We start from the raw sequence: 26,877 nt of genomic DNA on the forward strand, positions 1-26,877 counted from the left end.
ACGGTCGCATTGGTTGACCCCAAAGTCATTTTTTTTTACTTTTAATACCAACTAGTTGATTTTCTGGTCGCGCGTTGTGGCGGGGACCCAATGTCTGCAAAACGCGTGTCAGCAGCAGATATCGAATATCAAAACATAAATAAAAATGACGTGGTAAGGATGGTCACTCCGTCCTAAAGCGATTTTAAATAACATAATATATAATAATAGGACCCAAACGTCCTACACGTTGAAAATTCGATTGTTTTCAATTTAGTTTTTACGGTGCTAACACATTAAAATATGGATGAGCTCGGTACCGGTAACGACACCAAAAGTATCGATCTGGAAAATCATCGAAATTTGGTACCGACACCGAAAATGATCGGTAACATACGGTATGGTATTTGAAGGTGAAAATCAATAAATACAGGTATAGTGCTAGACCGGTGTCGAACCGAAAGTAACGATCTAAAAACGCCAAAAGGTGGGTACCAAATTGGTAACGAAAATGATTTCGTAATAGTAAATTTGGTACCCATATGATACCGGTTTGATTACAGGATTTGATACGATTTGCTCATCAATAATCTAAATATCCAAGTTAATTTTACATGCTACAATTCATTCATTACAGAAAAAAGACAAAAAAGAAAGCAAAATAAATTGTTTTGTATATAAAACCTCATTCAAACGAAATACAATTTACTTACTGTGTGTATGAAAGTAATCTAAACGGTACAATTACTTGCATTGCTACGTTGTTACAGGATTTGATGAGCTCGGTACCAACCGATACCGAAAATACCGTTATCGAAATCCCCAAAAGTGTGTACCGGTACCGAATATACCTGGTACGGTATGGCTCGGTACTGGTCGGTACTGGTACGGCTCTGGTATTTGAGGGTAAAAATCGGTAAATACCGGTGCCGAACCGCTACCGAAAATACACCCGATTTGGTAAAAGTGGGTACCGGTACCGGTACCCAATACTATTTGTTAATCCCTTAAGTTACTGTTCATTCACTTCTAAAACCGGTACCGAAAATACCGTTATCGAAATCCCCAAAAGTGTGTACCGGTAGCGAATATACCTGGTACGGTACGGCTCGGTACCGGTCGGTACTGGTACGACACCGGTATTTGAGGGTAGAAATCGGTGAATACCGGTGCCGAACCGGTACCGAAAATACACCTGATTTGGTAAAAGCGGGTACCGGTACCCAATACTATTTGTTCATCCTTTAAGCTACTGTTCATTGACTACACCTGATTTGGTAAAAGCAGGTACCGGTACCCAATACTATTTGTTCATCCTTTAAGTTACTGTTCATTGACTTCTAAAATTAATATATAGGTAATATATAGGTAATTCTAGTTATTCTTAATCATTAAGTAGGAAATCATACGGACGAAGAAAACAATGGCGTGGAAAAAATATACATTAGAGACATATATCTGCAGCGAAATACAAGTGAAATAAATAGCATGACCTTTGTTAAGGTTACATTAATTAGTAGCATAAAATACACGGCTATCAATTTGGGACGGATCGTCACAGTACAATGACACAATGACGGAACTAGTCTGTTTGGTTCACAATATAATTCCTTTTACACTCGTTTTAGCTAATCGCCAAGCTATAAGAAAATGATAACGATAACGTTGGATACCCTTGTGGTAGAAAAAAAATACCATTTCCTGAGAACATGGCCATACGATGTTTAGGGGGGCGTTTTGAAGGTAGATTAAATTCAACAATTATATATTATATATATATATGAAACCCATTAAGTCTAACTAACTCTTCAATCATTCTTGGCCCTTAGATCTTGCTGAGATGAAATCATGACCATTTAAACTCTGTTTTCTAACTGCTACAACAACGGTTATCACCAGTTATCGTCAGTTTTGTTGCCAGTTAAAAACCTCCCATGTTTTGCCCCACATTCTCCACCTTCCGTGCTTTCAGGCGGCCATCTCCTCCTCACCCATAAAACTAACATCCATCTCCACAACCTGCATCAACAAATCAAAAGGCAAAAGTGGGTAAGTGAGTTACTGAAGAAAAGAAAATTCATCCTCACTCCCTTACGCGACATTCACCTCCTCAACCCAGTTCGATCGATACTAACCCCTGCTCCCCATATCACACCGGTGTTACAACGCTCCTATCCTAACCACCACCGGAGATATGGTCATATGGATTGATTGCAACAAGTAGTGTTCATCTCTTCGTCAGGTAATGTTCTTTGTTGACTTGATTTCTTCATCTCTGTTGATTTAGGGTTTTTTTTTTTTGCTCATCTAATACGCTCATATACTTGCTATGTGGCTCAGATGCGGGATTCCGGAGTCCATATTAAGGAATTTTGCTTCTCCAGTGAACTTTGCGTCTTCTCCAAACACCCCCACCCCCTTTTAACCTAATTGGAAAAAATACAAAGTAAAGTTAGTATTTAAAAATCGAACTTGTATATCCTCATGATTGACTAGTGTGAGTTTTAATTGACTTTAAATTCTTTTCAATTGGAAATTGACCTAAATGTTTCTTTCTTTTGCAGTAGTGGGGTTTGGAAAAAAGGAATGACGGATTGCTTATATACGAAATGTGAGTTTCTATTTATCCTTTATTCCTTTATGTTAAACCTCAATGGTGTAATACTATCATCACTTTTGTTGCGATTTACTTTGCTAAATACTCCTACAAATGCACAAGCCATTGAAGTGGATTCTTCCCTCGGGTGTTGCTCCTAACTTTTAGAATATTTTCTTTTCTCTTAATTTTTTAGGTGCGTTTTTCTACTTTCGTTTGGTTTTTGTTATGTTTTTTTTTTTAATAATATGGAGAATGCTTTATTTGTGCACTAGATTTTTGATGATGTCTCATAAGTATAGTAAGGGCATTCTTATTTTAACAGTTCGAATAATTATATTGTGCTTAAGAACTAGACTCATGGTTATTTCAGCTTTTACAAATTTTTGAGGTGCATTTTTCTACTTTTGTGGCAGGAGGAAGGCTACATGCAGTGGGTGTCTAAAGGGCTAATCATGGATTTTTTATGTTAAATAATATAGTAAAATTGGAAAATGTGTGTTGGTACTTACGAAAGGGAAAAATCGCGGGTATCCAAGGGGCTAATCCAAAATTTGATTGCCATACTGCAGCCTTGAGGTTGTCACTGGTCAGTTTAAAAGTGCCATTTATTGTTATGCTGAATATTATTTGAATTTTGACAATTTTATGGATATAATTTGAACAATTTCTGATTGCTGGTGCTGCTGGACAGATATGAGCATGCAACAGGCACATGCAAAGTACTAATGTTTATTTGCTGGCTTTAAACCTTACTAGAGGAATCCCATTAACCCCTAAAGTGAAGCAAAACCATGCTCAAGATTCTAAACCCACCCGCACCATGAACAACATGAAATCTGTACAAATCTTGGTCCATCTATAGTGATAAATTTAAGAATCAAATTCAAATGCATATACTTATATACGCATCTTGAAAATGGGTACAAAAAACATAGATATAAGCTAGTGAGCGAACATCAGAATAATTTTGAATTGAGAACTATAAGTATATTGCTGGTGGTTTATTGTTGTCTAAATTTAGTTCTTAGTTTTTGTGGTTTGTTGATTTTGCAGCTGGTGGTCAAGGTATTGATGTTTTGATGAATGTGGAGCACTCAAGTTGACCTCCGGTTGCCTCAAAGCTGGCCCCTGGCATGTCCGGTATGTTTTCCTTTTGTTCACATGTTTGTGGTATGGCTTCTTTATATGGGGTGGTCATTTTGGCCCATTTACTTTTGAATGGGTCGATTCGGGTTGTCCTGTCTAACTGGTCACCTAAAGCCTATAGTTTATTGCATACAAAATTGTACATTCTTTGTTCAAAGATTTAGATTATTACAGTTAGGGGTGTCAATTATGTCGGGATTTAGATTATTACAGTTAGGGGTGTCAATTATGTCGGGTTGTGAGTTAGTGGGTTGAATTGTGCAACCCGAATACGACCAACATTACCATTCATTTGCTATTACCATAACATGAAAGTTATTTGAGGATCAGACTCATTGTTTAATAAGATGCCTTTATTTTGAGAATCAGATCTGGTTTAAAACTATGGACTATCATAACAGTTATGAAGCATTTAACATTTTTTATTGGTAAAATGATAAGAACTTAATCATTAATAATAATAAGAGTTGATTGAACATGAAGAGTCTTGGCAGGGATATGATGATCAAAGAGTTTGATGATGAAAGACTCGAACTTGATTGCAAGTTGGAAATAGAAAATTTAAAAAAACATGTGTATTGTAGTTGGGACTTGGAGTTAGCAATAAATGTCCTCAGATTTTTTGGAAGGATGTCAAGTTTAATTTATTTAAAAAACACATACTAAAATGGATTAACGGATCAACCCATTTTATGAAATAGGTCAACTTGAATGCGACCCGTTTTTAAACGGGTCAATCCTAACACGCCCTATTTTTTAACAGGTCAAGTTTGCCAGGCCAAAAACTGATTAATTTTGTGTCGTGTTTGGGTTGTGTTTTAGGTCGTGCCAAGAATTTTCACCCCTAAAGTAATCTTATTTTTCATACTTATATTATCGCATTAAATATGTATAAAAGATTAGAAAGATGATGTGTATGCAGTACGGCTTAGCCCAATTTGACATGGCCTGTTTTGTAACGGGGCAAATAGGTTTTGTCAAATGAGTGCTTTTGATTCGATAGGCGGGCCAAACTGGTTTGGTTCAAATTTTTATGGCATCTAAGTTTCAAGAGACTTTTGGAAGAAATAGCTTAGTTTTGTATTATTTATCATAGAATAAAAAAATGACGGATCATCCCGTTTTGGTTGGTTACAGGCTAAACAGAGTGGGTCAAAATGAGCCTCTTAAGTTGCCAACAATGGTTATTTCTGTTGTCAAGGCTTTAATTTGATGGTTAGATGTGATCATTTCTTTTTGTGACTACCATTGATATATGTAGAAAATATGTATATCTTCAAGCACCAATGCACCGGTAACAAGTTGTATACAAAATCATTACATTCTTACTTTCCAATAACCATCTTTCTTTGTATCTACCGGTAAACTTTAACAAGTTCTCATGATTCTTTAATTTTCTATTCTTCATTTGTCATGAAAGTAAAAAGAGCATCAGTAAGTAAGTGAGATAACAAACCAGCATTGATGACATTTTCTATCTTCTTACATGTGCTTCTATGATCATTGCATTTATGTCTCCTGTTTTAGGTGAACTTCTCTCGACTAAAATTTGAGCTTCTTAATGACAAGGTTTTCTACTTTTGTTGGTTACATCACAAATGTTATGGTGTGGAGTAGTGGAGATCTGATCGTGAACTTAAATTTATTTAAATATTTACTTATGTTCTTTTCATTTGTGGGGAAAGTTTATAATTCTGGATCAATATCTTTTTGTTAGATGGGCAAATTTTGCATTACAAGAGAAACAGATTCAGAGTATGCAAATATTCATATACACCCGTCTATTGCAATATTGCATGTATTAAACATTAAAATAATGCTTTTGTTTACGATTCAACTAAAAAAATTTATGTCATAATGACTTTAAACTACCCGTCCACCGGACGGGTATTAAACTAGTTGGTATGGACTGTCTATGGCCTGGGCCTCGTGGGTGGTGGGGATGACGCTATTGGAATTTATTCAATGGTGATTTGATTAAGTGGGGGGTGATTTGATTAAGTGGGGGTAGCGACGCAACTTGTTTCCCGTCTACCTACCATTAGTCTGTAATTGTCTCTTGTTCTCAATGAGAATTATATCCTCCTGAAAAAAAAATTTCTCTTGTTCTCGATGAGAATTATATCCTGAAATTTTTAGCTGTAGCAAGACACTCTTGATCAGGGGCGGACCTACCCTTTGGTTAGGGTGGGCGGCCGCACCTCTTGAAAAAAAAAATTAGTGTATATTTTAGGCAAAAAACCAGACCACACCCTTTGAAAATATGGTTGAACATCTCATCTGCACCTCCAATAAATAATTTCTAGGTCCGCTGCTCTTGATTTGGACATTTTCCTTCCAAGACCCATTTTATTTTGTCTAGATGTTGTAAATTTCTGGGAATGACCCATTAATGCTATGCCTACCATTTTGAAGTTTGACTGTGGACTGTGGATAAACTTTATTCAAAAAGTCACCCATGCTTGTTGCCAAGTAATTTCCTCTTAAATTGAGAACTAGTTCTTTATTAAAGACCCAAGATCCGATCACATTATCCACAAAGATTTCAGTACATAACCCAATATGTACTTTGCAACTGGTGAAGCTGCCAAACTGTCATCTTTGACTTCAGCACAGCCTTGTCTCCGGTTTTCTCTTGCAGAGATTCAGGCCGCAACCAAAACCTTTGATGATGAACAGCTCCTTGGAGAGGGTGGATTTGGGAAAGTATACAAAGGTCATATATGTATAGCAGAAACTAGTCAAGTTGTAGCCATCAAAAGGTTGAGTTCTATATCTGAACAAGGTGAACTTGAGTTCCGGTCTGAAATTGAGGCGATTTCCAAGTTACGCCATCATAACTTGGTGTCCTTGATTGGTTTTTGCGATGATAACAAGGAGATGATCCTTGTTTATGAGTATATGCCTAATGGAACCCTCTACCATCATCTACACAAAGATGATACTCCTTTAAATTGGGTGCAGCGACTAACGATAGCCATAGGTGCTGCACGTGGATTGGAGCACCTTCACAAAGGTGATGGCATGAAACAGGGAATCATACATCGTGATGTGAAGAGTTCCAATATTCTGTTAGATGAGAACTGGGACGCTGTGATTTCAGATTTTGGGTTGTCCAAAATAGTACCAATTGACCGGTCAGTTTATACGGGTGCTAAAGGCACATTTGGGTATATGGACCCAGATTATTTCTACACCGGAAAACTGACATGGGGAACAGATGTGTATGCATTTGGGGTGGTGTTGTTTGAATTGTTATCTGGGAGGATTGCTGTAGACTTAAGCAAAGGTGAGGAGTCAAGTTTGGTAAGGTGGGCTCAAAAATGTGTGAAAGATCGAAAGTTTGATCAGTTGGTTGATGCTAATATCAAGGGAACAATTTATGTAAAATGTTTAGGACGGTTTGCTAAAATTGCAGATCGTTGTTTGCATAGTGATCTGAAAGAACGGCCTACCATGACCGAGGTTGTAGCATCACTTAAAGAGTTACAACAAATACAGAAGAAATGGGACAATGCTGCAAAATCATCAATCACGACGGTATTTAGTTGGATGATTCCCAAGTTTCGTACCTCGACTAAAGAAAACCAAGGTATGGACAGTCTTCGTTATATTGTCTTGTATGCATGTTCTTTCACTGTTTACTCTTTATAGCACACTACTAAATCACATCATACATTTCTATGACATAACTTTCACTAGCCTTCCTTTTAATTATCTCTTTTGTACAATTTCCTAGACCAAAGACGCACCTGTTCACCAACGAACACCGGAAACAATTTAGATCAGGCTTCTTTGACCAACAAGGAAATAGTTGCTAGAGATTTGAAAGTGTTCACAATTGACGAAATGAGACGTGCAACGAGGGGCTTTGCAGAAGACGCATGCTTGGGTACTTGGAGCTATGGAGATGTTTACAAAGGCTGGCTCGATAAAACGTATTTTCTATCGAAGAGTAATAATGGAATGCCTGTATTAATCAAGTCACTTTGTTGGAATAAAACTTTAAAACTTGACAAGGCCAAGGTAAAATATCTTTTATTTCACCCTTTCTATATGTAGCTTACCATATCTCTTTCATTAAACGCCGATTGTGAAGCGTGATCACTTTAAATGCAGTTGGAATTGGAAATTTTGAAAGAGTTTAGTCATCCCAACCTTGTTAAGCTCATCGGATATTGCTTGTCACACAAACAACTCTTCCTTGTGAATGAATTCCTGCCTAACGGAAACTTTGAAGATCGCCTTTTTAGTGGTATGAAACATAAATAAGCTTGAAAATGATGCAAATTTATCTTGAATATATTTTTTTTTATATTTTCATGGTTTGTAGGAGCGATAGCACAACTTCCGTTGGTTACAAAGGTGAAAATAGCAGTAGGAATTGCTCGAGGGATTGTTTTCTTGCACAACTCACGGGATTATGTCACCACATATTTGCATTGGGGAGGAACTAGCAGTATGTTTTGGCTTGACAAACGTAAGATATTGCTGGATGAGGTATAACCTATACTCTCAGCTCTTCTGCTATAGGCATTAAACATACTGCTGGATTACTACCCTGCTGGTTTTGCTTTTTATGAATGGACAATAAAATTTCAGGATTTTACGCCAAAACTTTCAGATTGTGAGGTTACTAAGCTAGCACACGGTCACTACCCTTACAATATCCGGGACGATAATGGTCTTGTTTATGGTGACTATTACCCACGGTTCAGTAAGTTGCTTCATCTTCTCTTTCCCACTTCCATTAAAGAAAGTTTTCATCATATCCATGTTGTAGTTTTTCCTAGTGTTTATGCAATCACATACATCTGAAAAAGTAATGATCATTCTGCAGAACCGTTTCAACTGCAGAGCAATCTTGATGGTTTTACACTTATACTCATGGAGGTGCTAACAGGGAAACAACTCTCTTATGATAATGAAGTTCAAAAGATGGATGATTTGTTGCTCCAGAATGGAAAAATGTCGATACGCCATATTGCAAAATTATGTTTTGAAATCTGCAATGAGGCAGATTCGGAATTGAAGATGCTCAAATTGTTGGAGGAGTATGAGATGTATATCCACGAGGCATTCGCAACAGCAACAGCCGAGAGTTGTTTACTGTAAGCATCCCATAATTTGAACTCTTATACTTGCCTGCACTTTTTGGGGGCAATTTTGTTTTCACAAATCCGTTAGGGGAAAATTGACCCAATAGTAACCAATTTTTCTAAATGTAACTATTGATCAAGTTGGGTAAAAGAAATCATTTCTTTGGCCACTTTTAAATTCTTTATAATTGTTTTTTTTTTATTTTTATTATCTATTTTGTTTAGTATATTATATATTTATAATTGATAAACGAATATGAATAAAAAAGGGATCACTGATCCAATCTGAACTCATTTGACAACCAAAAAAAACTTTAGATCAAAAGAACTAATCTGGATCCTTAGATTTAATAACAAAAAGGAAAGACCAAGATTTTAAGTAGTCACATGTGGGGATACACCCGCAAGTTTATATTAACATGTGATTATTCAATCTTGACCCCACTTTTTGATCTAAGACGAGAATCTATTGGTTCTATTTATCTGTGTATATATACATATAAATCCATATATTCATACGAGTTCACTGAGCTGTGAAAATATGAAAGGGTAATCTTTCTTGGGTGTGTATATAGTAGGGGGAGGTCATGCAGAGTATAACTGCATTAGAGAATGGAAACTAAAAGGAAGGAGAAGAACCTGGACAAATGGAATTGCTTCCATTATATGATACGGACAATCACCTGCAGAATAGACTGGAGAAATGAATCTGTTTGGCTGTGTTATGCAGTGGAATGAAAGTGGTTTGAGTAGGGGAACACATCCCAAACTGGAGGGAATTCCAGATGATAAATGGTTTGTTTCTCCAATGTGGGAAAAACAATCGAAGAATATTGAAGGAGTACGACAATTTGATGCAAAACAAACTCAAGTATTGAGTGATTGATTCATTGTGGAAGATGCAACACGCGAAGAACTACACTACGCTACAATGTGCTGCTTTTTGTAACATGTATAACATGAGTAATTAAACATTTGAAGTTAGTAAATATTATCTTTGGTTAATGTGACATATCATCCCATATCAGGGTGGGGTGTTACAAGAAGCTTCATAGTAATTTCCTCCAAATGTAATACTAATTTAGTCTAGGAGGATATCATATTGAAGAATAAAATGATAGTGTGGATAACACATACAAATAGAGATTGTTTATGACCGAAAGTATGGGTGTATGAATGATGCAAATGGAATCTAGTTGATGATACGGATGCAATATTGCAATATTCTATTGTTGACTCAGGACTCCAATTTTTAACTGATTGTTCTGTATTTGTTGTTTTCTTACATTACCTTCCACCTACCATTTTTGAAGTTGACTTAAGAAAAAAAAAAAACCTTCTTTAAAAGGCCCCTCATGCTTGTTGCCAAGTAATTTCCTCTTAAAGTGAGAAGGAGTTATTTGTAACTGATCTAAGATCCTGCCACATTATTCTCAATGCATTCAGTACATACCTCAATACGTGTGTAAATATAGTAATTGGAATTTGAGAGCCGCGAGCAATTTTCATACGTGGGTTTTCATAAACTTTGTAAACAAATAGATATATGCAATTACTAATGGTTGTTACACCCTAAGTCCAGGTGCTCGATGTGCTGGATTTACACAATGTTATACTTAACACAGCAGAAGACTGATCATAATTGTAATGAATTGGTAAATCAACCTCACAAGTTGTGGAGGTTTAGGGGTCTCATTATATAAGCAACAATTACAACAATCTCTCCATGATTAAAGGAGATTGACTAATTACAAGGGATATTGACTAAATAAAGGGGATTGACTAAATACAATAAATACATAATTTCAGCTACTAATACCCCCCTTCAATCAAAACGGTGGCGGACCAAGGCATAATAAAGTACGAAAATACTCAAATTCTATGCACGGAAGACTTTTCGTGAATATATCTGCCACCTGAAGATTGGTTGAAACAAACTTGGTGTACAACTTCCCTGATGTAACAAGTTCCCGAATAAAATGATAATCCAAGTCTATATGCTTTGCTCGTTTGTGTGCAACCGGATTTTGGGTCATAAATAAGGCACTCTTATTGTCACATAGTAAAGTAGGCCGATCCGGGGGAAAAGCATGTAACTCACGAAGGAGATGAGTAATCCAGATGATTTCTTCAACCGTGTTAGCCATCGCTCGATATTCAGACTCACAACTCGATCTAGACACAGTGGGTTGCTTCTTGGCACTCCAAGATACAAGATTTCCTCCCAAAAAATAGACTATCCATAAGTAGATCGACGAGTTTGTAGACAGTGAGCCCAGTTTGCATCAGAGTATCCAACAAGAGAAGTTGAAATGGGACGGCTATAAGTTAAACCATAAGCCATAGTGCCTTTGACGTATCTGAGAATACGTTTCACGGATTGAAAGTGGTCATTAGTCGGAGCATGCAGAAACTGAGAGACTTGATTCACGGCATAAGAGAGATCCAGTCTAGTGATGGTTAAGTACTGAAGTGCACCCACCAAGGAGCGATAAAGAGTGGGGTCCGAGAAAGGCAAGCCATCAGATGTAAAGGAGACATGCAGAGCCAGAGGAGTGCTGACGGGCTTTGAATCAAGCAAATCAGCACGAAGCAAGATGTCCCTAGCATACTTGGACCGTGTGAGAAATAAACCATTATCAGTGTAGGCCACCTCAAGACCCAAGAAATAACTTAGATCACCAAGATCTTTGATAGTAAACTCCTTATTGAGATGAGAAATGATGGAAGCAATCTCAGATTCATTGTTTCCTGTAAGAATAAGATCATCAACATAGACCAATATATACATGAGACACTTCCCACGAGTGAAAACAAATAAAGAAGTGTCAGCACGGCTACATGTGAAACCATAAGCGAGAAGAGCAGTGCTTAATCTTTGGAACCAAGCACGAGGTGCTTGTTTTAAACCATAAAGGGCCTTGGATAGTTCGCAAACATGCCGAGGAAACTGAGAGTCAACGAAACCGAGAGGTTGTTCCATAAAGACGGTTTCACTTACATTACCATTCCAGAAAGCATTCTTAACATCAAGTTGATGTAATTTCCAAGAATTTAATACAGCAATAGATAAAACTATGCGAACTGTGGATGATTTGACAACCGGACTAAACGTATGCGAGAAGTCCAGACCCGGTACCTGAGTGAAACCTTGAGCAACCAGGCGAGCTTTGTATCGCTCGATAGTGCCGTCTGAATGGTATTTAATACGATAAACCCATTTAGAACCCACAATGTTAGCTGAGTTTGGACGGGAACCAAAGTCCATGTATTGTTGTGTTTCAAGGCTTCTAATTCTTCATGCATGGCGGCTAACCAACGAGGATCCTTGGCAGTAGTTTTAAAACCACGAGGTTCTTTGGCGGAAGTTAAGGCTATATGAAGACCATGAGTTGTGAGTGAGGCGAGACCTGCTTGGTGTTTGGGTTTAAATATACCGGATTTGGAGCGAGTTTGCAATGGGTGTGCAGAAGTAGAAGGAACTGATGAATTAGCAGGTAAATCATGGGCTGATGGGGCGGTTTGGACCAGATTTGGGGAATCCGTTTGGGCCGCGGTGGAGGTGGTATTGTCTAGCTGGGCTGAGGAGGTTGGATCCGGTGATAAAGGATCCTCTGGTGGATCAAGTTCATGGTCTGCTGGGGTGGATCAGCTCCATGAGCTGCTGGTGGGTCAGGCTCTCGAGCATTTGAATGACAAATTGTACAGGGGGTAGGCCCATTTGAGGAAGATGAATGATCTGCACATGTGGGTGTTTTGGGTGATGTAACAGATTGAGTAGAAAACTCCAAACTATCATCCACAAAAGAGGTAAGCTCCAAATTAGAATAATCAACAGTAGACAAGCAGCGTTGGAATGGGAATACCAATTCATTAAACTGAGCATGGCGGGTAATAAAAACCCGAGAACAAGTAGTATCGAGACATCGATAACCTTTGTATTGTGGACTATAACCAAGAAAAACACAAGGAAGACTACGTGGCTCCAATTTGTGTTTCGAATAGTCACGCAAGTACGGGAACACCTGACAACCAAACACTCGAAAATTGCCATAGTGCGGATCCTGGTTAAATAGAAGATGAAATGGAGATTTGTTATTCAAAACCGGAGTTGGTAGACGATTAATAATAAAAACCGCTGATGTAAAAGCATCAACCCAATAAGTAGCACGGATATGGGCATTAAATAGCATAGTAAGACCCGTTTCCACAATGTGGCTGTGCTTCCTTTCCACACGGCCATTTTGTTGTGGTGTGTATGAACAAGAAAGTCGGTGAAAGGTACCATTTTCATCAAAGATTTTGCGTACCGTATGATTAACAAATTCCGTACCACCATCACTTTGAAATACTTTTATTTTCCTAGAGCATTGAGTTTGAACAAGGTTGATAAAAGTAGGTAAAACAGAATAGAAATCTGTTTTAGATTTAAGTGGATAAAGCCATGTAAATCTCGAAAAATCGTCAACAAAAGCCACATAATAACGATAACCATCCAAAGAACAAATTGGTGCCAGTCCCCACAAATCACAATGTACCAAATCCAAAGGTAAAGAAGCACGTTTAAAATTTACATTAAAAGATAACTGTTGTCCTTTGGCAAGTTGACAAGGAGTGCAAATAGTTGGTTTTGGCAACAAAGAAGTAATAGATAAAGCACCTAATTTACTTAAACATGAAATAATATCAAAAGACACGTGGCAGAGACGAGCATGCCATAACTCGAATGATGCCTTATTAGAAATCATGTTTGCAACAAAGGCTTGTGGTTCATGCTTGAGCACATAAAGTCCATTTTCACATCTTCCTTTAGCGAGTGCCTGTTTTGTTTTTCGATCCTGAATTGTAAAGAAAGATTGAGAAAATAATACATCCACAGGATAATCCGATGTTAATTTGCTCACAGATAATAATCGTTTTGTGAGTTTTGGAATAACAAGAACATCATGTAATGGAATATTATTGGAAATAGTAGAAGAGCTAATGTGAGAAATAGGAAGCTTGTTACCATTACACAAAAGAACCTGGGAGTTACCTGCATAAGGAGCCGTGTGATTTAAACCATTACAATCAGGAGCCATGTGATCAGTGGCACCCGAATCAGCTTTCCAATCAGGACCATCAGCAGTGACATGACATTGAGCGTAAAACGCTTTGGCCAAAGATTCATCAGATAATGCATGAGTAGCATATGTATGTAAGTTGGGACATGAGGATGCATAGTGGCCATTGGTTCGACAAAGCTGACAGTGTGGAGGACGACGGTTAGAACCACGAGCCTTGGTACCACTGTTACTGTTGGATACACCTCGGGAATAAGAACCACGAGAGGTAGATCGTCCTCTTCCTGTGTGAGAAGAGTGGGATCAGGTCTGTTGGGCCTAAAAGGCGACCGGGGAAGGCGAGGAACCGTGAAGAGGTTTAATGAAAATCTCCTGGCTTTCGGTTTTGGATACCAGGTCTCGGAATGGTAGAGCAGGGGTATTGGCTCGTATTGTAGTTGAAAATTTTTCATAGGCTGGTCCCAAACCACAGAGGTACCAGTGGGTTTTGTCAATTTCTGCAACCGGATGTCCGATTGCAGCAAGTTGGTCACATAAAGCTCTGAAACAACGACTAAATTCACTAACAGAGGAATTACCTTTAGTAAGAAGCCTAAGAGAGTCACGCAAAACATGGATGCGTTCAACAGAGGAGTTGCTGTAGGCATGTTCGAGTGCAAGCCAGATTTGTCAAGCAGTGGGGAGACCAATAACTTCAGCCGCTGCTTGTGTCACACCCCAACCGATGGCGGAAACATCGGGGCGCGACACTGAGCGAAACAGATTGTCTAGAAGTTTCCATAACAACTATAATTACCAATTATTTAAAGCATCATGTCCCATACCATGACATAAAAAGTAATAACAATTATTACAGACAAAATCTAGTCAAATTGTTCTGTTTCGACAACTCAGATTTCAAATACAGACAATTTGTTTATTTGTTTCTAGACGTTTCCTAGCCTCGATTTCACAGCAAGCCAAGCATCTAAACATCTTAAGCACCTGCCACATACGTAAAGTAAAAGTCAATACACATAGTGTAAAGGTGAGCACACAAGTTTAATAGATATAATAGAGTTCGAAATCGATTACGCATAACCAGCACGTACACAGTGTGAAATGAAGCACGTTAGTTATCGACATGAACCTATCGATACCAATGACTGCGGGTTGACTGCCCAAGGCAGTTCGTAATACACACTCACCACTGTGAACCATGTAAAAAATTGTCCTTAACAACCCCTGAATGAACAGGTGCTGAGTCCAAACTATAGTACTATCGTTGCTAAGGCAGGTAGACAGCATTCCATGTGTAAACATAACTAACAAGCATTCATTAAGTCACGTATAACATGCGGTAAAAGTTAGCGTTAAAGTATTCCGTAGTGTTTTCGATGTGATTTAGAATAAGTAACGTATGTAACACCCAAAAGTGCGTAAAGCAAAAAGGGATCGAGTATACTCACAACGATGATGGATTGAAGGGAGCGCTTAGAGCGAGTTTAGCCTGATCAGAACGATAGCACAAAAGATAAGCAGCGCGTAAAACAGTGTGAAGTGTTGGTGGATCGAACGGTAACCCGATCGGGTGGCAATCCGATCGGGTGGCTGGTCGATCGGATGACAATCCGTTCGGGTGGTCACCCGATCGGGTGGCCACTCGATTGGATTGTCATCTCGTTTGGGATGGATGTGTTTGTGTATAATGGCTTGTGCTTTGAAGTTTTCGTTGTAGCATTTTAAAAATAGAGAAGTATCTCTACCTCTCAGGCCGGTCGATCGAACGGCTGTTCGATCGGACAGCAATCCGATTGGCGAGACTTCTCAGGTTGAGAACAAGTTCACCGCAGGACGGTCACTCGATCGGATTGCAATCCGATCCGGTGGCAATCCGTATGCTTTGAAAATGTTGAAAATTGTTTGAGTGTTGAAGCCAAAACATCACATGGTCGGGTGGTAATCCGGTCGGATGGTAGTCCGATCGGACGGCAATCCGTTCGATGTTCAAACTTCCAAAGTTAAAATAAAGTTAAGTGTGGGACCCAAGGTGCAAGTCGATCGGGTGGCTGCCCGGTCGGGTGGCAATCCGATTGGACGGCAATCCGATCGGGCGGCAATCCGTCCCAGACGACCTGATCGTCTTCTTCCTTGGTTGTTTTGGTAGTTTGCGTTTTCTCGAGACTGTTCAATAACGTTTTAAACAACAGAAACCTCGTCAAGACTTAGTGACCCGATCGGACAGGAACCACCCTAGTCCGACCAGTTAACTGTTCGAGACGGTGTTTCATGTTTAACCCGAAATCGGTATTTTTTTAAATCTTCCATTTTTTTAATATTTAACAAATAAAATAGGAAAATACTTTCATTAATATTAAAAAAACAATACATAAACTTAAAAAAAAGATAAACTTAAAAAAATCCTAATAAATTAAAAAAAAACATAAACTTATAAAAATCAACCACTTTGATGCTTCTTCATGATGTCGTTTTACAATTTTATCAAAGTCGAGCGTTTCGGTTCGGGATAACTATCAACATCCATCGTTAATATTTCCTACTCCTTGAGCCGAACCTTATCATCGTACAATCGTATCTTTTCTCCCGCCACGCGTAACTTTTCTCCCGCCACGTGTGACTTTTCTTTGATCGCCCGCTCCTTCGCCCTCGCCTTTTGGGCCGTGATCTTGGTGTACGCTTCCTTTACGGCGTATTCTTCTTCATCGAACTCGGCGCCATCGTTTAAGTTTATGTGACATCTCACGTCCAATCCGCCGGGGCTATAATTACCGGATTCCGATGTCCTTTGCCTCTTTGCCATCTCCACCTCGTTCGGAACCAGCGCCCATTTTTGGGCCATTCGAATAATTTCCCACGCCTGAACGTGTGCGAATGTGGTACCATGGTTCGACTTGTAAACATCCAACGCCTTTTTAAACACATCCTCGTCGCTCATCCCGCTACGACGCCCACTTGAATATATTTTATTATATTCTTCGGAAAACCTATTGACGAACCCGCTCATTTTTCGCCACTTAGAAGACACAGAGTCGATATCTCGATACGTCCCTTGGTCCATTAACTCAAGAAACTTTGCCAAAACCGGCTTCCAAAACCCCTCACCCGTTTGATTGTTACCTATATTGGACAAAATTATATGTTACAAAAAAATAAAAAAACTAATACTACAAAATATAAACTTAAAAAAATAAAAGTTATTTTTACGTACCTTTAATTGGGTGTGTGGACGTCCCTATGTAAGCCTTCGCTAAGGCTTCTTCCTCGAGTTGCGTCCATGGTTTCGGCTTTGGTTTGGACGGTTGGCTTTGCTCACCCGCAACTTGCTTGCCTTTTCTTCATTTGCCTTTTTGCGGTTAGGTCTCGGGAACAACTTCGACAATATCCTCGTCGGGTTCGGATCGAACGGGCTGCGTCGGGTTCGGTTCGGGTTGAACGGGTTGGGTATTAAAAGCATTCTGCATCAACAATTGTTGTATGGCTTGACTTTGTTGCGTGTGCGCAAAAACGTTCGGTGAGTTTTGGAATGCTGCAAAAGCGTTTGAGGAAAATTGACCGAATTGATTCGGTTCTATCGTCGGATAGTATCCCGGCACCAAAAAACATTCGGGATGTTCGGTGGGTTCGGGTTGTTGGGGACGTTCGGGTTGTTCGGGTTGAAGGGATCCATGTAGTTGTTTGAATTTTTTAAAAAGGGAAGAATGTTATAAAGACGAGAGAGAGAGATGAGTTGTAGTGGAAGAAAAAGTGTGAAAATGATGTAAAAAATGGGGATTTATATATAATTTTGGGTTGGATTTTGGTGGATTTTGATGAGAGAGCCGTTTGAAAGTTTTAAAAAATTGGAAATAATTTTTTTTTTATTCTAACGGTCAACAAGCATCGATCCCCCACAAATTTTGTTATTTTGTGCATCGTCTCAAACGGCTAGGAGGGGACGATTAGGACGGGGGGGTGGTGTTTGGGTCGGCGACGGTCCGGGACGGAGGGGGACGACCCCTCATACCGTCTAGCCTAAGCACCCCCCAAACTTTTACATATTACAATTTAAGTTTCTTGATTTTGCTAGGCTCAAAGTTTCATAAAATGATAAGTTTAACTCTTAGACTACTACTTTATCTTAAAATTTGTACAAATTAAACCCTCAAGTTTTTATTATTTGAACTTTATTCCTATACCATATATAATATAAGTTTTTAACCTATTATTTTCTTTCATAATTTTCGTTCACTAATTTATTTTTTTAAAATGCTTATTTGAGTTTACCTCTTTTGTTCCTTTCCGTGCATATTTGTCGGGTTAAATTCGAGTTGATTTATGTTTAAACATAAACCTTTTTAAAGAAACGAGTCAGCTCAAATATAATATGTTTTCATACTTAATTTATGTACGTTTCCATTTTGTTTACATTTCGACATACATTTTGTATCAAACCGAGTGTGGTTAAATATTATACATTTTCACTCAACGATATAAAATTCGAGTTACTCAATGTTTCGACCCCTAGCAACGCAAGACGGGTAAAATTACAATTATATTATTATTATTATTATTATTATTATTATTATTATTATTATTATTATTATTATTATTATTATTATTATATACATCTGTATTAAAAACCGTAGTTGATGATGTTTACACCTCCTGACTTTGGTTCTTTCACTTTGAAAACACTCATGGTTGCCTTTGTTGTGAACGCGTTTTCTTTTTTCCTGTTACGATTTCTATTTTTTTAATGTAAGAACAATTACTTAAACATGTAAGTTATCTCATTAAACACACTATATGTTTTTTTGGATACATTACGTTATAACTACGGTATAAATTTGATTTACTTTACCTTTTTTCATTCAACCACAATACTTACATAAATTACATTGAGTTGAACGGTGTATGTCAAACGTTATTGTTAACGCCTGACATAAAGCTTAGACCAATCCATTTGATATTTGCAACGCACAAGACGTATCGCCTCCGGGTCATATTACCGGTTATAAAAATGATACCTGACAACCCTTAGGGTGTAAGGGGTGCTCACCTAAGAGGTGAGTCCCCTCTCTTACGCCCAACCAATCCTCGTGTGCCACGTCAACTCCCTCTTAAACTCCCTAACACCCTAAATTGATGGCGGCACTCCCCTCTTAGGTGAATTGGTTTTCTTTTAAAAAAAAAAAAAAAAAAGAAAAGCTGTGATTGGACGCCGCCTTCTCTCTCCTCCCTCTCTCTTCGGTGAGCCGCCACCGGTCTCACTCTCTCTCTCTTGGTCACCTAATTGTTGGCGGTGTCTTACCGCTCGGGAGAATTGGTCACCGAAGGGGTTGCCCGAAGGCACCCCGTATACCCTTACACAACCCGGACAACAAATTTCCTCCCCTCACATTTTAACACACAACTCCAGTTTCCGCCTCCGTCAAACACAACCACACCCTTGCCGGAAAACCCAAAACCCTCGCCGTAAATTCAAAACCCTCATCGGAAAATGCTCACCATTTCCCCCACCACATCCAAAATCACCACCACCCACCACCACCACCACCTCCACCACCCCCACACCTACCGCCACCTAACCTCCCACCGTCCGCCGCCACCACCACACCCCCATCCCTCCAAACCCCTTCGCCTCCGGCGACCCTTCCAAATCTCCGCAATCGACGCCGCACAACCCTTCGATTACGAGTCCAAACTCTCCAAACAAATCTCCAAATCCAAAACCCTAAAAATCGCCATTGTAGGCTTCGGTAACTTCGGCCAATTCCTCGCCAAAACCCTCGTCCGTCAAGGCCACACTGTCCTCGCCCACTCCCGCTCCGATTACTCCGCCGCCGCCTCCGACCTCGGCGTCGCGTGGTACTCAAACGCCGACGACCTCTGCGAAGAACACCCAGAAGTTATCTTACTCTGCACCTCAATATTATCAACCGACAAAGTCCTCCGTTCATTACCCTTACAACGGTTAAAAAGAAGTACATTGTTTGTAGATGTTTTATCCGTTAAAGAGTTTGCTAAAGATTTGTTTATACAAATCCTGCCGTTAGAGTTTGATATATTGTGTACCCACCCGATGTTCGGGCCGGAAAGCGGTAAAAACAGTTGGAAGGATCTTCCATTTGTGTATGATAAGGTTAGGATTGGGAACGATGAGAGTCGGGTAGCGCGGTGCGAGAAGTTTTTAGACGCATTTGCGAGGGAAGGGTGTGTGATGAAGGAGATGACGTGTGCGGAGCATGATATGCACGCGGCGGAGAGTCAGTTTATAACGCATACGGTTGGGAGGATTTTGGAGAAGTTGAATTTGGATAGTACGCCGATTAATACCAAAGGGTATGAGCGGTTGTTGGATTTGGTGGAGAATACGTCGAGTGATAGTTTCGAGTTGTATTATGGGTTGTTTATGTATAATAAGAATGCGATGGAGCAGTTGGAGCGGTTGGATTTGGCGTTTGAAGCGTTGAAGAAGGAGTTGTTTGGGCATTTGCATGATGTGTTGAGGAAGCAGTTGTTTGGGACGAGGGGACGGAGTTTGCAGCGGCCGCCGGCTTTGTCGAAGTTGCCTCCTAATGGGAATGGACTCGCGTTGCCAACGGGTTCGACAGAATCAGAATCAAAATCTGATTCCGCTACAAGTTAATGGTATATTTATTTTACTAGTTACTCTGTCCGGCCCTTGAAAGTTTCAGTAATGATGATTTGTCAAATATCTAAAAACGCCTTTGCTACAAAGAAAGTTGACGAATCTTATGAACTGTATTTGACCCTTAGGCATATTTAACGATGATGATAATTGATAGGGGTGGCAATTTCTGATACGATCCGAAACACGACACAAACAGATCAGGTTTTGGGTTGTCATATTTTACCCATTTAGTAAACATGTCGTACTCGGGTTAATCTGTTTAACTCGTGTAATTAAAGGGGTCGTGTTCGGATTACAGATTGACATGTTTAATCCATTTAATTAAACAGGTCAACCTGTATACGACCCATTTAATCTGTTTAACTAAATGGGTCGTGTTCGGATTGGCATGTCTAATTTGGTTAGTTAAACAAGTTTACTTGTTTACGACCCGTTTAACCCATTTATTACAACTAGTCAATCCGTTTGAGAAGTTTACAATTTGATTACAACCTGTCAACCTGGTTACAACATGCCAAACCATTTAACTCGTTTAGATAAATGGGTTAAACCGTTAAACTGGTCGTGTCCGGGTTACAATGTTGCACAAATTTTAGTGTGTCCAGGTCAGGATTGATTTCCTTGACAGTTGACACAAATCTGTATATGGGTTGTGTTTGTGTTCGGGTCCAACTATTCAACCGAGTCCCGACCCGTCGACCCAGTGACACACTTATATTAATAGGTAAAATTTTCTGAAAAAGGAAATGCTATCATTTTTATCGGACAAAGGGAGGTTTGTTTTTGTATTTCTCATATAGATGACACCGGGCGTGTGCATATTCCAATGAAGTTTGGTTTCATAGTTTGTTATTGTCGGTAACATATTTGCTAATGGTTGTGTTATACCGTGTCTTCTGAAGGCGCAGAGCTGCTATGTTGTGCGATATGTACTATGGCTTATGAGACAAATGAGGAAGGGGATAATCTCAAGGCATCAGCATATTCCTCACTTGTATGAAGCTCTAATTTTTGTTTTTTTTTATATCTTTTTTGTGCTCTTGTTGTGATATTTTGTTGGATTAGAAGAGATTGCAGTAGCAGGCAGTGTAACTTAAATCATTTGTTTCAGTGTTGTGCTCATTTAGATACCTGAGAAATCAATAATGAGATTCTTTTTTATAGATGTTGGCTACTGTTTTGCCTTTTTTGGTCGATAATCGACATAAATAAAGTCTGAAAAGCGTCATAAATAAAGTTTGACAACGAACCTTAAAGTAGAGGTGCGCAATTCTGGTTCTAAGCCCGAATCGGTTCGGGTCGAGTCAACAAAAGTCAGAACTTGGTCGGGTTGGAGTCGTTTTTCGAGAGGAAAGGGTTGGGCCTGGTTGGGTTGAAAACGGGTTGACTGGTTTCGGTCGGGTTTGACTGGGTTCAAACCGGTTTCGAGAGGAAAGGGTTGGGTCTGATTGGGTTGTACCAGTTGAACCGTCCGATAGAACTGGTTAAATCCCCCGGTACACCCGGTTGAACCGCCCGATACACCCGGTTAAACCGTTTATGAGCCAAATCCGGTACGGTATAACCGGATTTTAAAACATTGCATTTCTCATAGTCATCAGCCACACTTTATATTTTTGTTTTTTTCGTGTTTTATTCCTTTAAACGATAATAAATCTAAATACTTGATGTTTTTTTATCTCACCGAAAAACTCGAACGTCGTATGCTCTCTTAACACATCTGCAAAGACATATACAGGTTTCGTAAAGATTTTAATACCTTTTTGGATGTCAAGAAGTTATTTTACTTTGGTTAATGAAATTTATGAAACAAAATAACAACTCAAAGGATACACAACTAATTTAACTCCCAACAATAAAACCAATAGTTTGATGATTACTATAATGTTGCTCGGAAATGCACCGTAAAGAAGAGAAAAAGCTATCGGGATGTTTTTGGACCAACCGTCTTGGTTAACGCCTTCTACTAGTATCATAAAAGCTAGCATGCTCTCTTTACACCGAGTAATGCAACTGGTCTGTGTCGATATTGAGCCTCTTGAGCTTCACCACCGAATCAATGTGTCCCTTTAGAGTGTGTACCTCCAGCATTCTGTTCATTAAGATGTTGCATACACTTTGAGTGACTTTAGTAGGTTCCTAACTTTCTATACAGGCTGTTACAAAATGCATAATTGCTGATAGACATGAGAAAATAGATTCCTATTTGCTACATTTTGCCTCTAAATACATTTGGCATATAAACATATATGGGTAATTGCATAATGCTTTGGCGCCGACAAAGCGGGCAAACATTCAAATATTTTGATTTAGCAGAATGTTATTAGTGGTCAAAATGATAATATGACAGCTAAAGTGTTGACAAGTTTGACTAGTTTCTTTCTAATGAAAGCTGATAATTGGCAACAAGTTGACTAACAAGATTACCTAATCAAAATTATAAGAGTTTTGATTCTTTCTTTGGGTTCACAAAGACTGGAGTCCCCCATATAAAAATCCCACCAAACTTCATTTAAACTTAAAATGTAGGGCTGCAATAGCATCACAAGCTCACACTACTCAAATGATTGTTTGGGGGTTGAAAGGAGTAGATTGAACATAGAGCCCATTTGACCCACACAAGACCCTTAAGAGTTTAGCATGATTTTTTTTTTATGAAACCCATTTCGACCCATAAGAATCTAAATCTGACCAAAACAAACCCAAGAAATGAATTGTTTAATTACCCAGCCTGACCCATTAGGCCTTCCGGGGTAGGCTCACGCCCCTTGCCACATCACCTCCATAGCTCCCGAAACACCGATTCAGGGGCGTGATGGTGCCCCCCACTTAAGTGGCACTGTTGTGGCGTGATAAAGCCCCTAGGGGCTTTATCCCACACCATGCAACCTTACGGATAATAATGGAGGCTAATTGGATGCTTACGATGAATAACTCTTGTTGGTTGTTGTGAATAACTCGTGAATAGCTGGGATATACTTTTCATATTCCTCCAACATCGTTAGCACCTTCGATTCTGAATCCACATCGTCATACATCTCAAAACATGAGTTTGCAGTATGACTCAACGACATCTTTCCACGTTGAAGCAAAAACTCATCAATCTTTTGGACTTCGTTTTCGTAGAAGATTTGTTTTCCTGTTAGCACCTCTGCAAGTAGAACTGTAAAACCATAGAGATCGGTCCGCAGTGGAAGGGGTTCTGATAGAATGATCAGTATTCAGATGTATGCAAATGCATAAACACAAGACAAACTAAGATATGGATATGAATAAGATGAAGTAACTTACTGAAACCAGTAAAATAGTCATCATAAGGAAGATCGTTGTTGTTAGGATAGTGACCGTGTACTAACTTTGTAACGTCATAATCCAAAAGCTTAGGGGTAAAATCCTGTAAGTTCATATTTCATGCATACAGGTAATGACAAACATAGTAGTTATAAATGCACATAGAAAAACAGTTTGGAATATACCTCATCGAGCAATATCTTATGCCTGTGAAGCCGATACTCACAAACCGTTCCTCTGTCATAAGGATCTGCTTTGACTTCATCTTGTGTCTTGAGCAAGAAAACAATCGATCGTGCAATTCCTACTACTATTTTCACCTTTATAACCAATGGAAGTTGTGCTATAGCTCCTACAATACATGAAAATCAAACAGTACTTTGTTAACCGTTACAGTTTTTTTTTTTTTTTTTTTTTTTAAGTGAATTTCATGGATTGTCCTTTATCTTTATACCCATTTTCAGGCGTTGTCCTTTATGTTCAAAATTGACGAGTTTTGTCCTTTATGTTTTCATATCATACACGTTTTGTCCTTTAAGCCTAACCCAGTTAATTTTTTCAGTTAAATTTGGTCATATGCTTTGCACATGAGGGCATTTTTGTCAATTCAAAGGTAAGTTCAACGGCAAATTTACAGCTAAAAGCTATTGCAACCTTTGAATTGACAAAAATGCTCTCATGTGCAAAGCACATGATGAAAAAACTAACTGGGTTAGGCCTAAAGGACAAAACGTGTATGATATGAAAACATAAAGGACAAAACTCGTCAATTTTGAACATAAAGGACAACGCCTGAAAATGGGTATAAATATAAAGGACAATTCTTGAAATTCACTCTTTTTTTTTTTCATTTGTGATTTGTCTGTGGAATATTAATTCAAGCAACTTACCGCTCCACATGAGATCCTCTAAGTTTCCATTGCTCATGAATTCATACACAAGAAAGAGTTGTTCACCTTCCAAGCAGTATCCTATGAGTTTAACAAGGTTGGGATGACAAAACTCTTTCAGCACATCCGGATCAAACTGCATTCGATGTGTTCCATCAGAGAGTTATCTCCGATAAGCTAAAAATAGAAAGGGTAACTAGAAGATAGTTTATTCTCTTTTAAAGACTTACACGTTTGTAGCTATTAAGTCTCTTAATTGCAACGGGTAATCCAGTATCATGCATACAGGGCGAATATGTCATTTTATCGACCCAACCTTTGTAAACCGCTCCATAAGCCCCCTTGCCCAAACATGTGGCATTTCGAAAGTCCCTCGAAGCACATTTCAATTCATCATATGTGAATATTTTCAGATCTCTAGCCAATAATTCCCCATGCTGATGTGACATTTCACCATGATTGCGACCATCCTTCTTTGTTGATGAACCTGCTCTTTGAAAGAAAATTAGAGTAAAAATAATTAAAGACGGCAAGTGCATTCTTTCAGACAAAGAAAATACATGTCTCCATAGACTTGGTTTTCAAGACTACAAATCATAGTTTGACTTATGAGAAAGCGATAAACGAAAAGTTTGTGCATACCAGAGTTTTGCCTGGTCATGGAAGCAAGATACTTATGAATCTTCCGAGTGAACCCCATTGTGCCAAGTGACTTCGCAAAATTGTCATTTTTCTGCTGTAGTTCCAGTATAGCTTGGAGTGACGCCACAACCATTGTCATGGTAGGGCGTTCTTTTGGAACACTAAGCAAACAATGATATGCAATTTGCGCAAACCTTCTTAAACATTTCGGAAAAATTGTCCCTCTGATATTGGGATCAACCATTTGATCTAGTTTTCGTTCTTTCACACATTTTTGAGCCCACCTTACCAAACTACATTCTTCCTCACCATTTCTTATGTCGACTGGAAGCCTCCCGGATAGCAATTCAAACAATACAACCCCAAACGCAAACACATCTGTTTTTCTAGTTAATCGTCTGGTATAGAAATACTCTGGATCCAAATAACCGAATGTACCCTTTACACTAGCATCAATGTATGATGAAGATTGATTAGTTGGGCCTATTTTGGAAAGCCCAAAATCTGAAATAAGAGCTTCCCAGTTCTCATCCAAAAGAATGTTCGAGCTTTTAACATCTCGATGTATGATTCCATGTCGAGTGCCAACACCTGTGTGCAGGTAATCTAATCCACGTGCAGCACCTATTGCGATCTTCAGTCTTTGAACCCAATTTAATGGAGTCTCGGCTTTGTGTAGATGATGGTAGAGGGTTCCATTAGGCATATATTCATAAACTAGGATCATTTCCTCATTATCATCATAATAACCAATCAAGGACACCAAGTGACAGTGACGTAGCTTAGAAAGTGTCTCGATTTCAGCTCTAAACTCAAGTTCACCCTGGCTAGACGTAGAATCTAGCCGTTTGATGGCTACAACATGACTACCTTCTTCACTAGAAATTTGACCTTTGTATACCTTTCCGAATCCTCCCTGTCCAATGACAAGTTCATCGTCAAAGTCCTTTGTTGCAGATTGTAATTCTGCTAGAGAAAAAAGGCGACACGAAGGTGCCGACTGCTTGTTACACTCGCCTGTCGCAGGGTACATGATCTTGGTTAGTTACTGAGACCTCTACACAAGGTTTTGAGAAATAAAGACCAAACTAGTTTCAACCATGGTAGGTGCAAAGCTTTCTCATGTTAAGAAGTCAAAACACAATAAATGATAAAACTAATCATTGAGAAGGCAAATCAATGTCAATAGAACTATTGAGACATCGAGACACCTCATCCAATGTCAATGTCAATGTCAGTTAAGTCCAAGCCCACCTAAGCTAATCTAGTTTGGTTCTTATGATTATCCAAACTAAGTATAACCAATACTTTATAAAGAACTTGTTTTCAAAACTCTTTTTCATCTATGCTTTATTGGGTTTTTTACGTCCCCTTCTAAGCTTGCTTATTACATATTTACTTAATGATAAAATTCAATTACATATTTTCCCTCCCTAATCCATACATATTACATATTTCCTCTTTTCATTAAAAAAATTCTAGTTGATGACTATTTTACCCTTAATTAATATTTACATATTCCCCTTTCTAATAT

General features: G+C 38.8%; 4 protein-coding genes across 27 annotated transcripts; 2 read left to right on the plus strand and 2 right to left on the minus strand.

The window, feature by feature from the left end:
• Positions 1-1,822: 1,822 nt before the first annotated feature.
• On the plus strand, positions 1,823-9,985 carry LOC110928671 (probable receptor-like protein kinase At5g61350). 23 transcript variants are annotated; one of them, XM_035987417.1, is made up of 13 exons: positions 1,830-2,221; positions 2,320-2,430; positions 2,544-2,590; positions 2,992-3,164; positions 3,270-3,416; positions 3,632-3,718; positions 4,862-7,316; positions 7,464-7,750; positions 7,844-7,979; positions 8,058-8,224; positions 8,327-8,441; positions 8,565-8,835; positions 9,399-9,985. In XM_035987417.1, the coding sequence occupies exons 7-13, from the start codon at positions 6,287-6,289 to the stop codon at positions 9,421-9,423; spliced, it is 2,031 nt and encodes a 676-aa protein (XP_035843310.1). In that variant the 5' UTR covers positions 1,830-2,221; positions 2,320-2,430; positions 2,544-2,590; positions 2,992-3,164; positions 3,270-3,416; positions 3,632-3,718; positions 4,862-6,286; the 3' UTR covers positions 9,424-9,985. The 23 variants fall into 23 exon arrangements, 22 of the variants coding, with proteins under 22 accessions (XP_035843310.1, XP_035843312.1, XP_035843317.1 ...); XM_035987419.1 differs by having other exon boundaries at positions 5,252-7,316; XM_035987424.1 differs by having other exon boundaries at positions 6,140-7,316.
• Positions 9,986-16,422: 6,437 nt separating this feature from the next.
• On the minus strand, positions 16,423-18,564 carry LOC110931238. The gene is made up of 2 exons (XM_022174640.1): positions 18,507-18,564; positions 16,423-17,003 (listed from the first exon to the last, which is right to left on the minus strand). Exons 1-2 carry the CDS (start codon positions 18,562-18,564, stop codon positions 16,423-16,425), a joined length of 639 nt encoding a protein of 212 aa, XP_022030332.1.
• A 674-nt stretch (positions 18,565-19,238) lies between these two features.
• On the plus strand, positions 19,239-21,681 carry LOC110928670 (arogenate dehydrogenase 2, chloroplastic). Of its 2 annotated transcripts, none has more exons than XM_022171694.2 (2): positions 19,239-20,516; positions 21,423-21,681. In XM_022171694.2, the coding sequence occupies exon 1, from the start codon at positions 19,366-19,368 to the stop codon at positions 20,512-20,514; it is 1,149 nt and encodes a 382-aa protein (XP_022027386.1). In that variant the 5' UTR covers positions 19,239-19,365; the 3' UTR covers positions 20,515-20,516; positions 21,423-21,681. The 2 variants fall into 2 exon arrangements, with proteins under 2 accessions (XP_022027386.1, XP_035843324.1); XM_035987431.1 differs by having other exon boundaries at positions 19,240-20,516; positions 21,429-21,681.
• Positions 21,682-22,264: 583 nt separating this feature from the next.
• Positions 22,265-26,430, minus strand: LOC110928669 (probable serine/threonine-protein kinase DDB_G0278521). Its single transcript, XM_022171693.2, has 7 exons — positions 25,344-26,430; positions 24,932-25,188; positions 24,702-24,837; positions 23,997-24,163; positions 23,812-23,914; positions 23,446-23,722; positions 22,265-22,612 (listed from the first exon to the last, which is right to left on the minus strand). The coding sequence occupies exons 1-7, from the start codon at positions 26,374-26,376 to the stop codon at positions 22,516-22,518; spliced, it is 2,070 nt and encodes a 689-aa protein (XP_022027385.1). The 5' UTR covers positions 26,377-26,430; the 3' UTR covers positions 22,265-22,515.
• Between the last annotated feature and the right edge of the window lie 447 nt (positions 26,431-26,877).

The sequence above is a fragment of the Helianthus annuus genome, chromosome 3 (genome assembly GCF_002127325.2).
Source record: "Helianthus annuus cultivar XRQ/B chromosome 3, HanXRQr2.0-SUNRISE, whole genome shotgun sequence".
NCBI classification, from domain to species: Eukaryota; Viridiplantae; Streptophyta; class Magnoliopsida; order Asterales; family Asteraceae; genus Helianthus; species Helianthus annuus.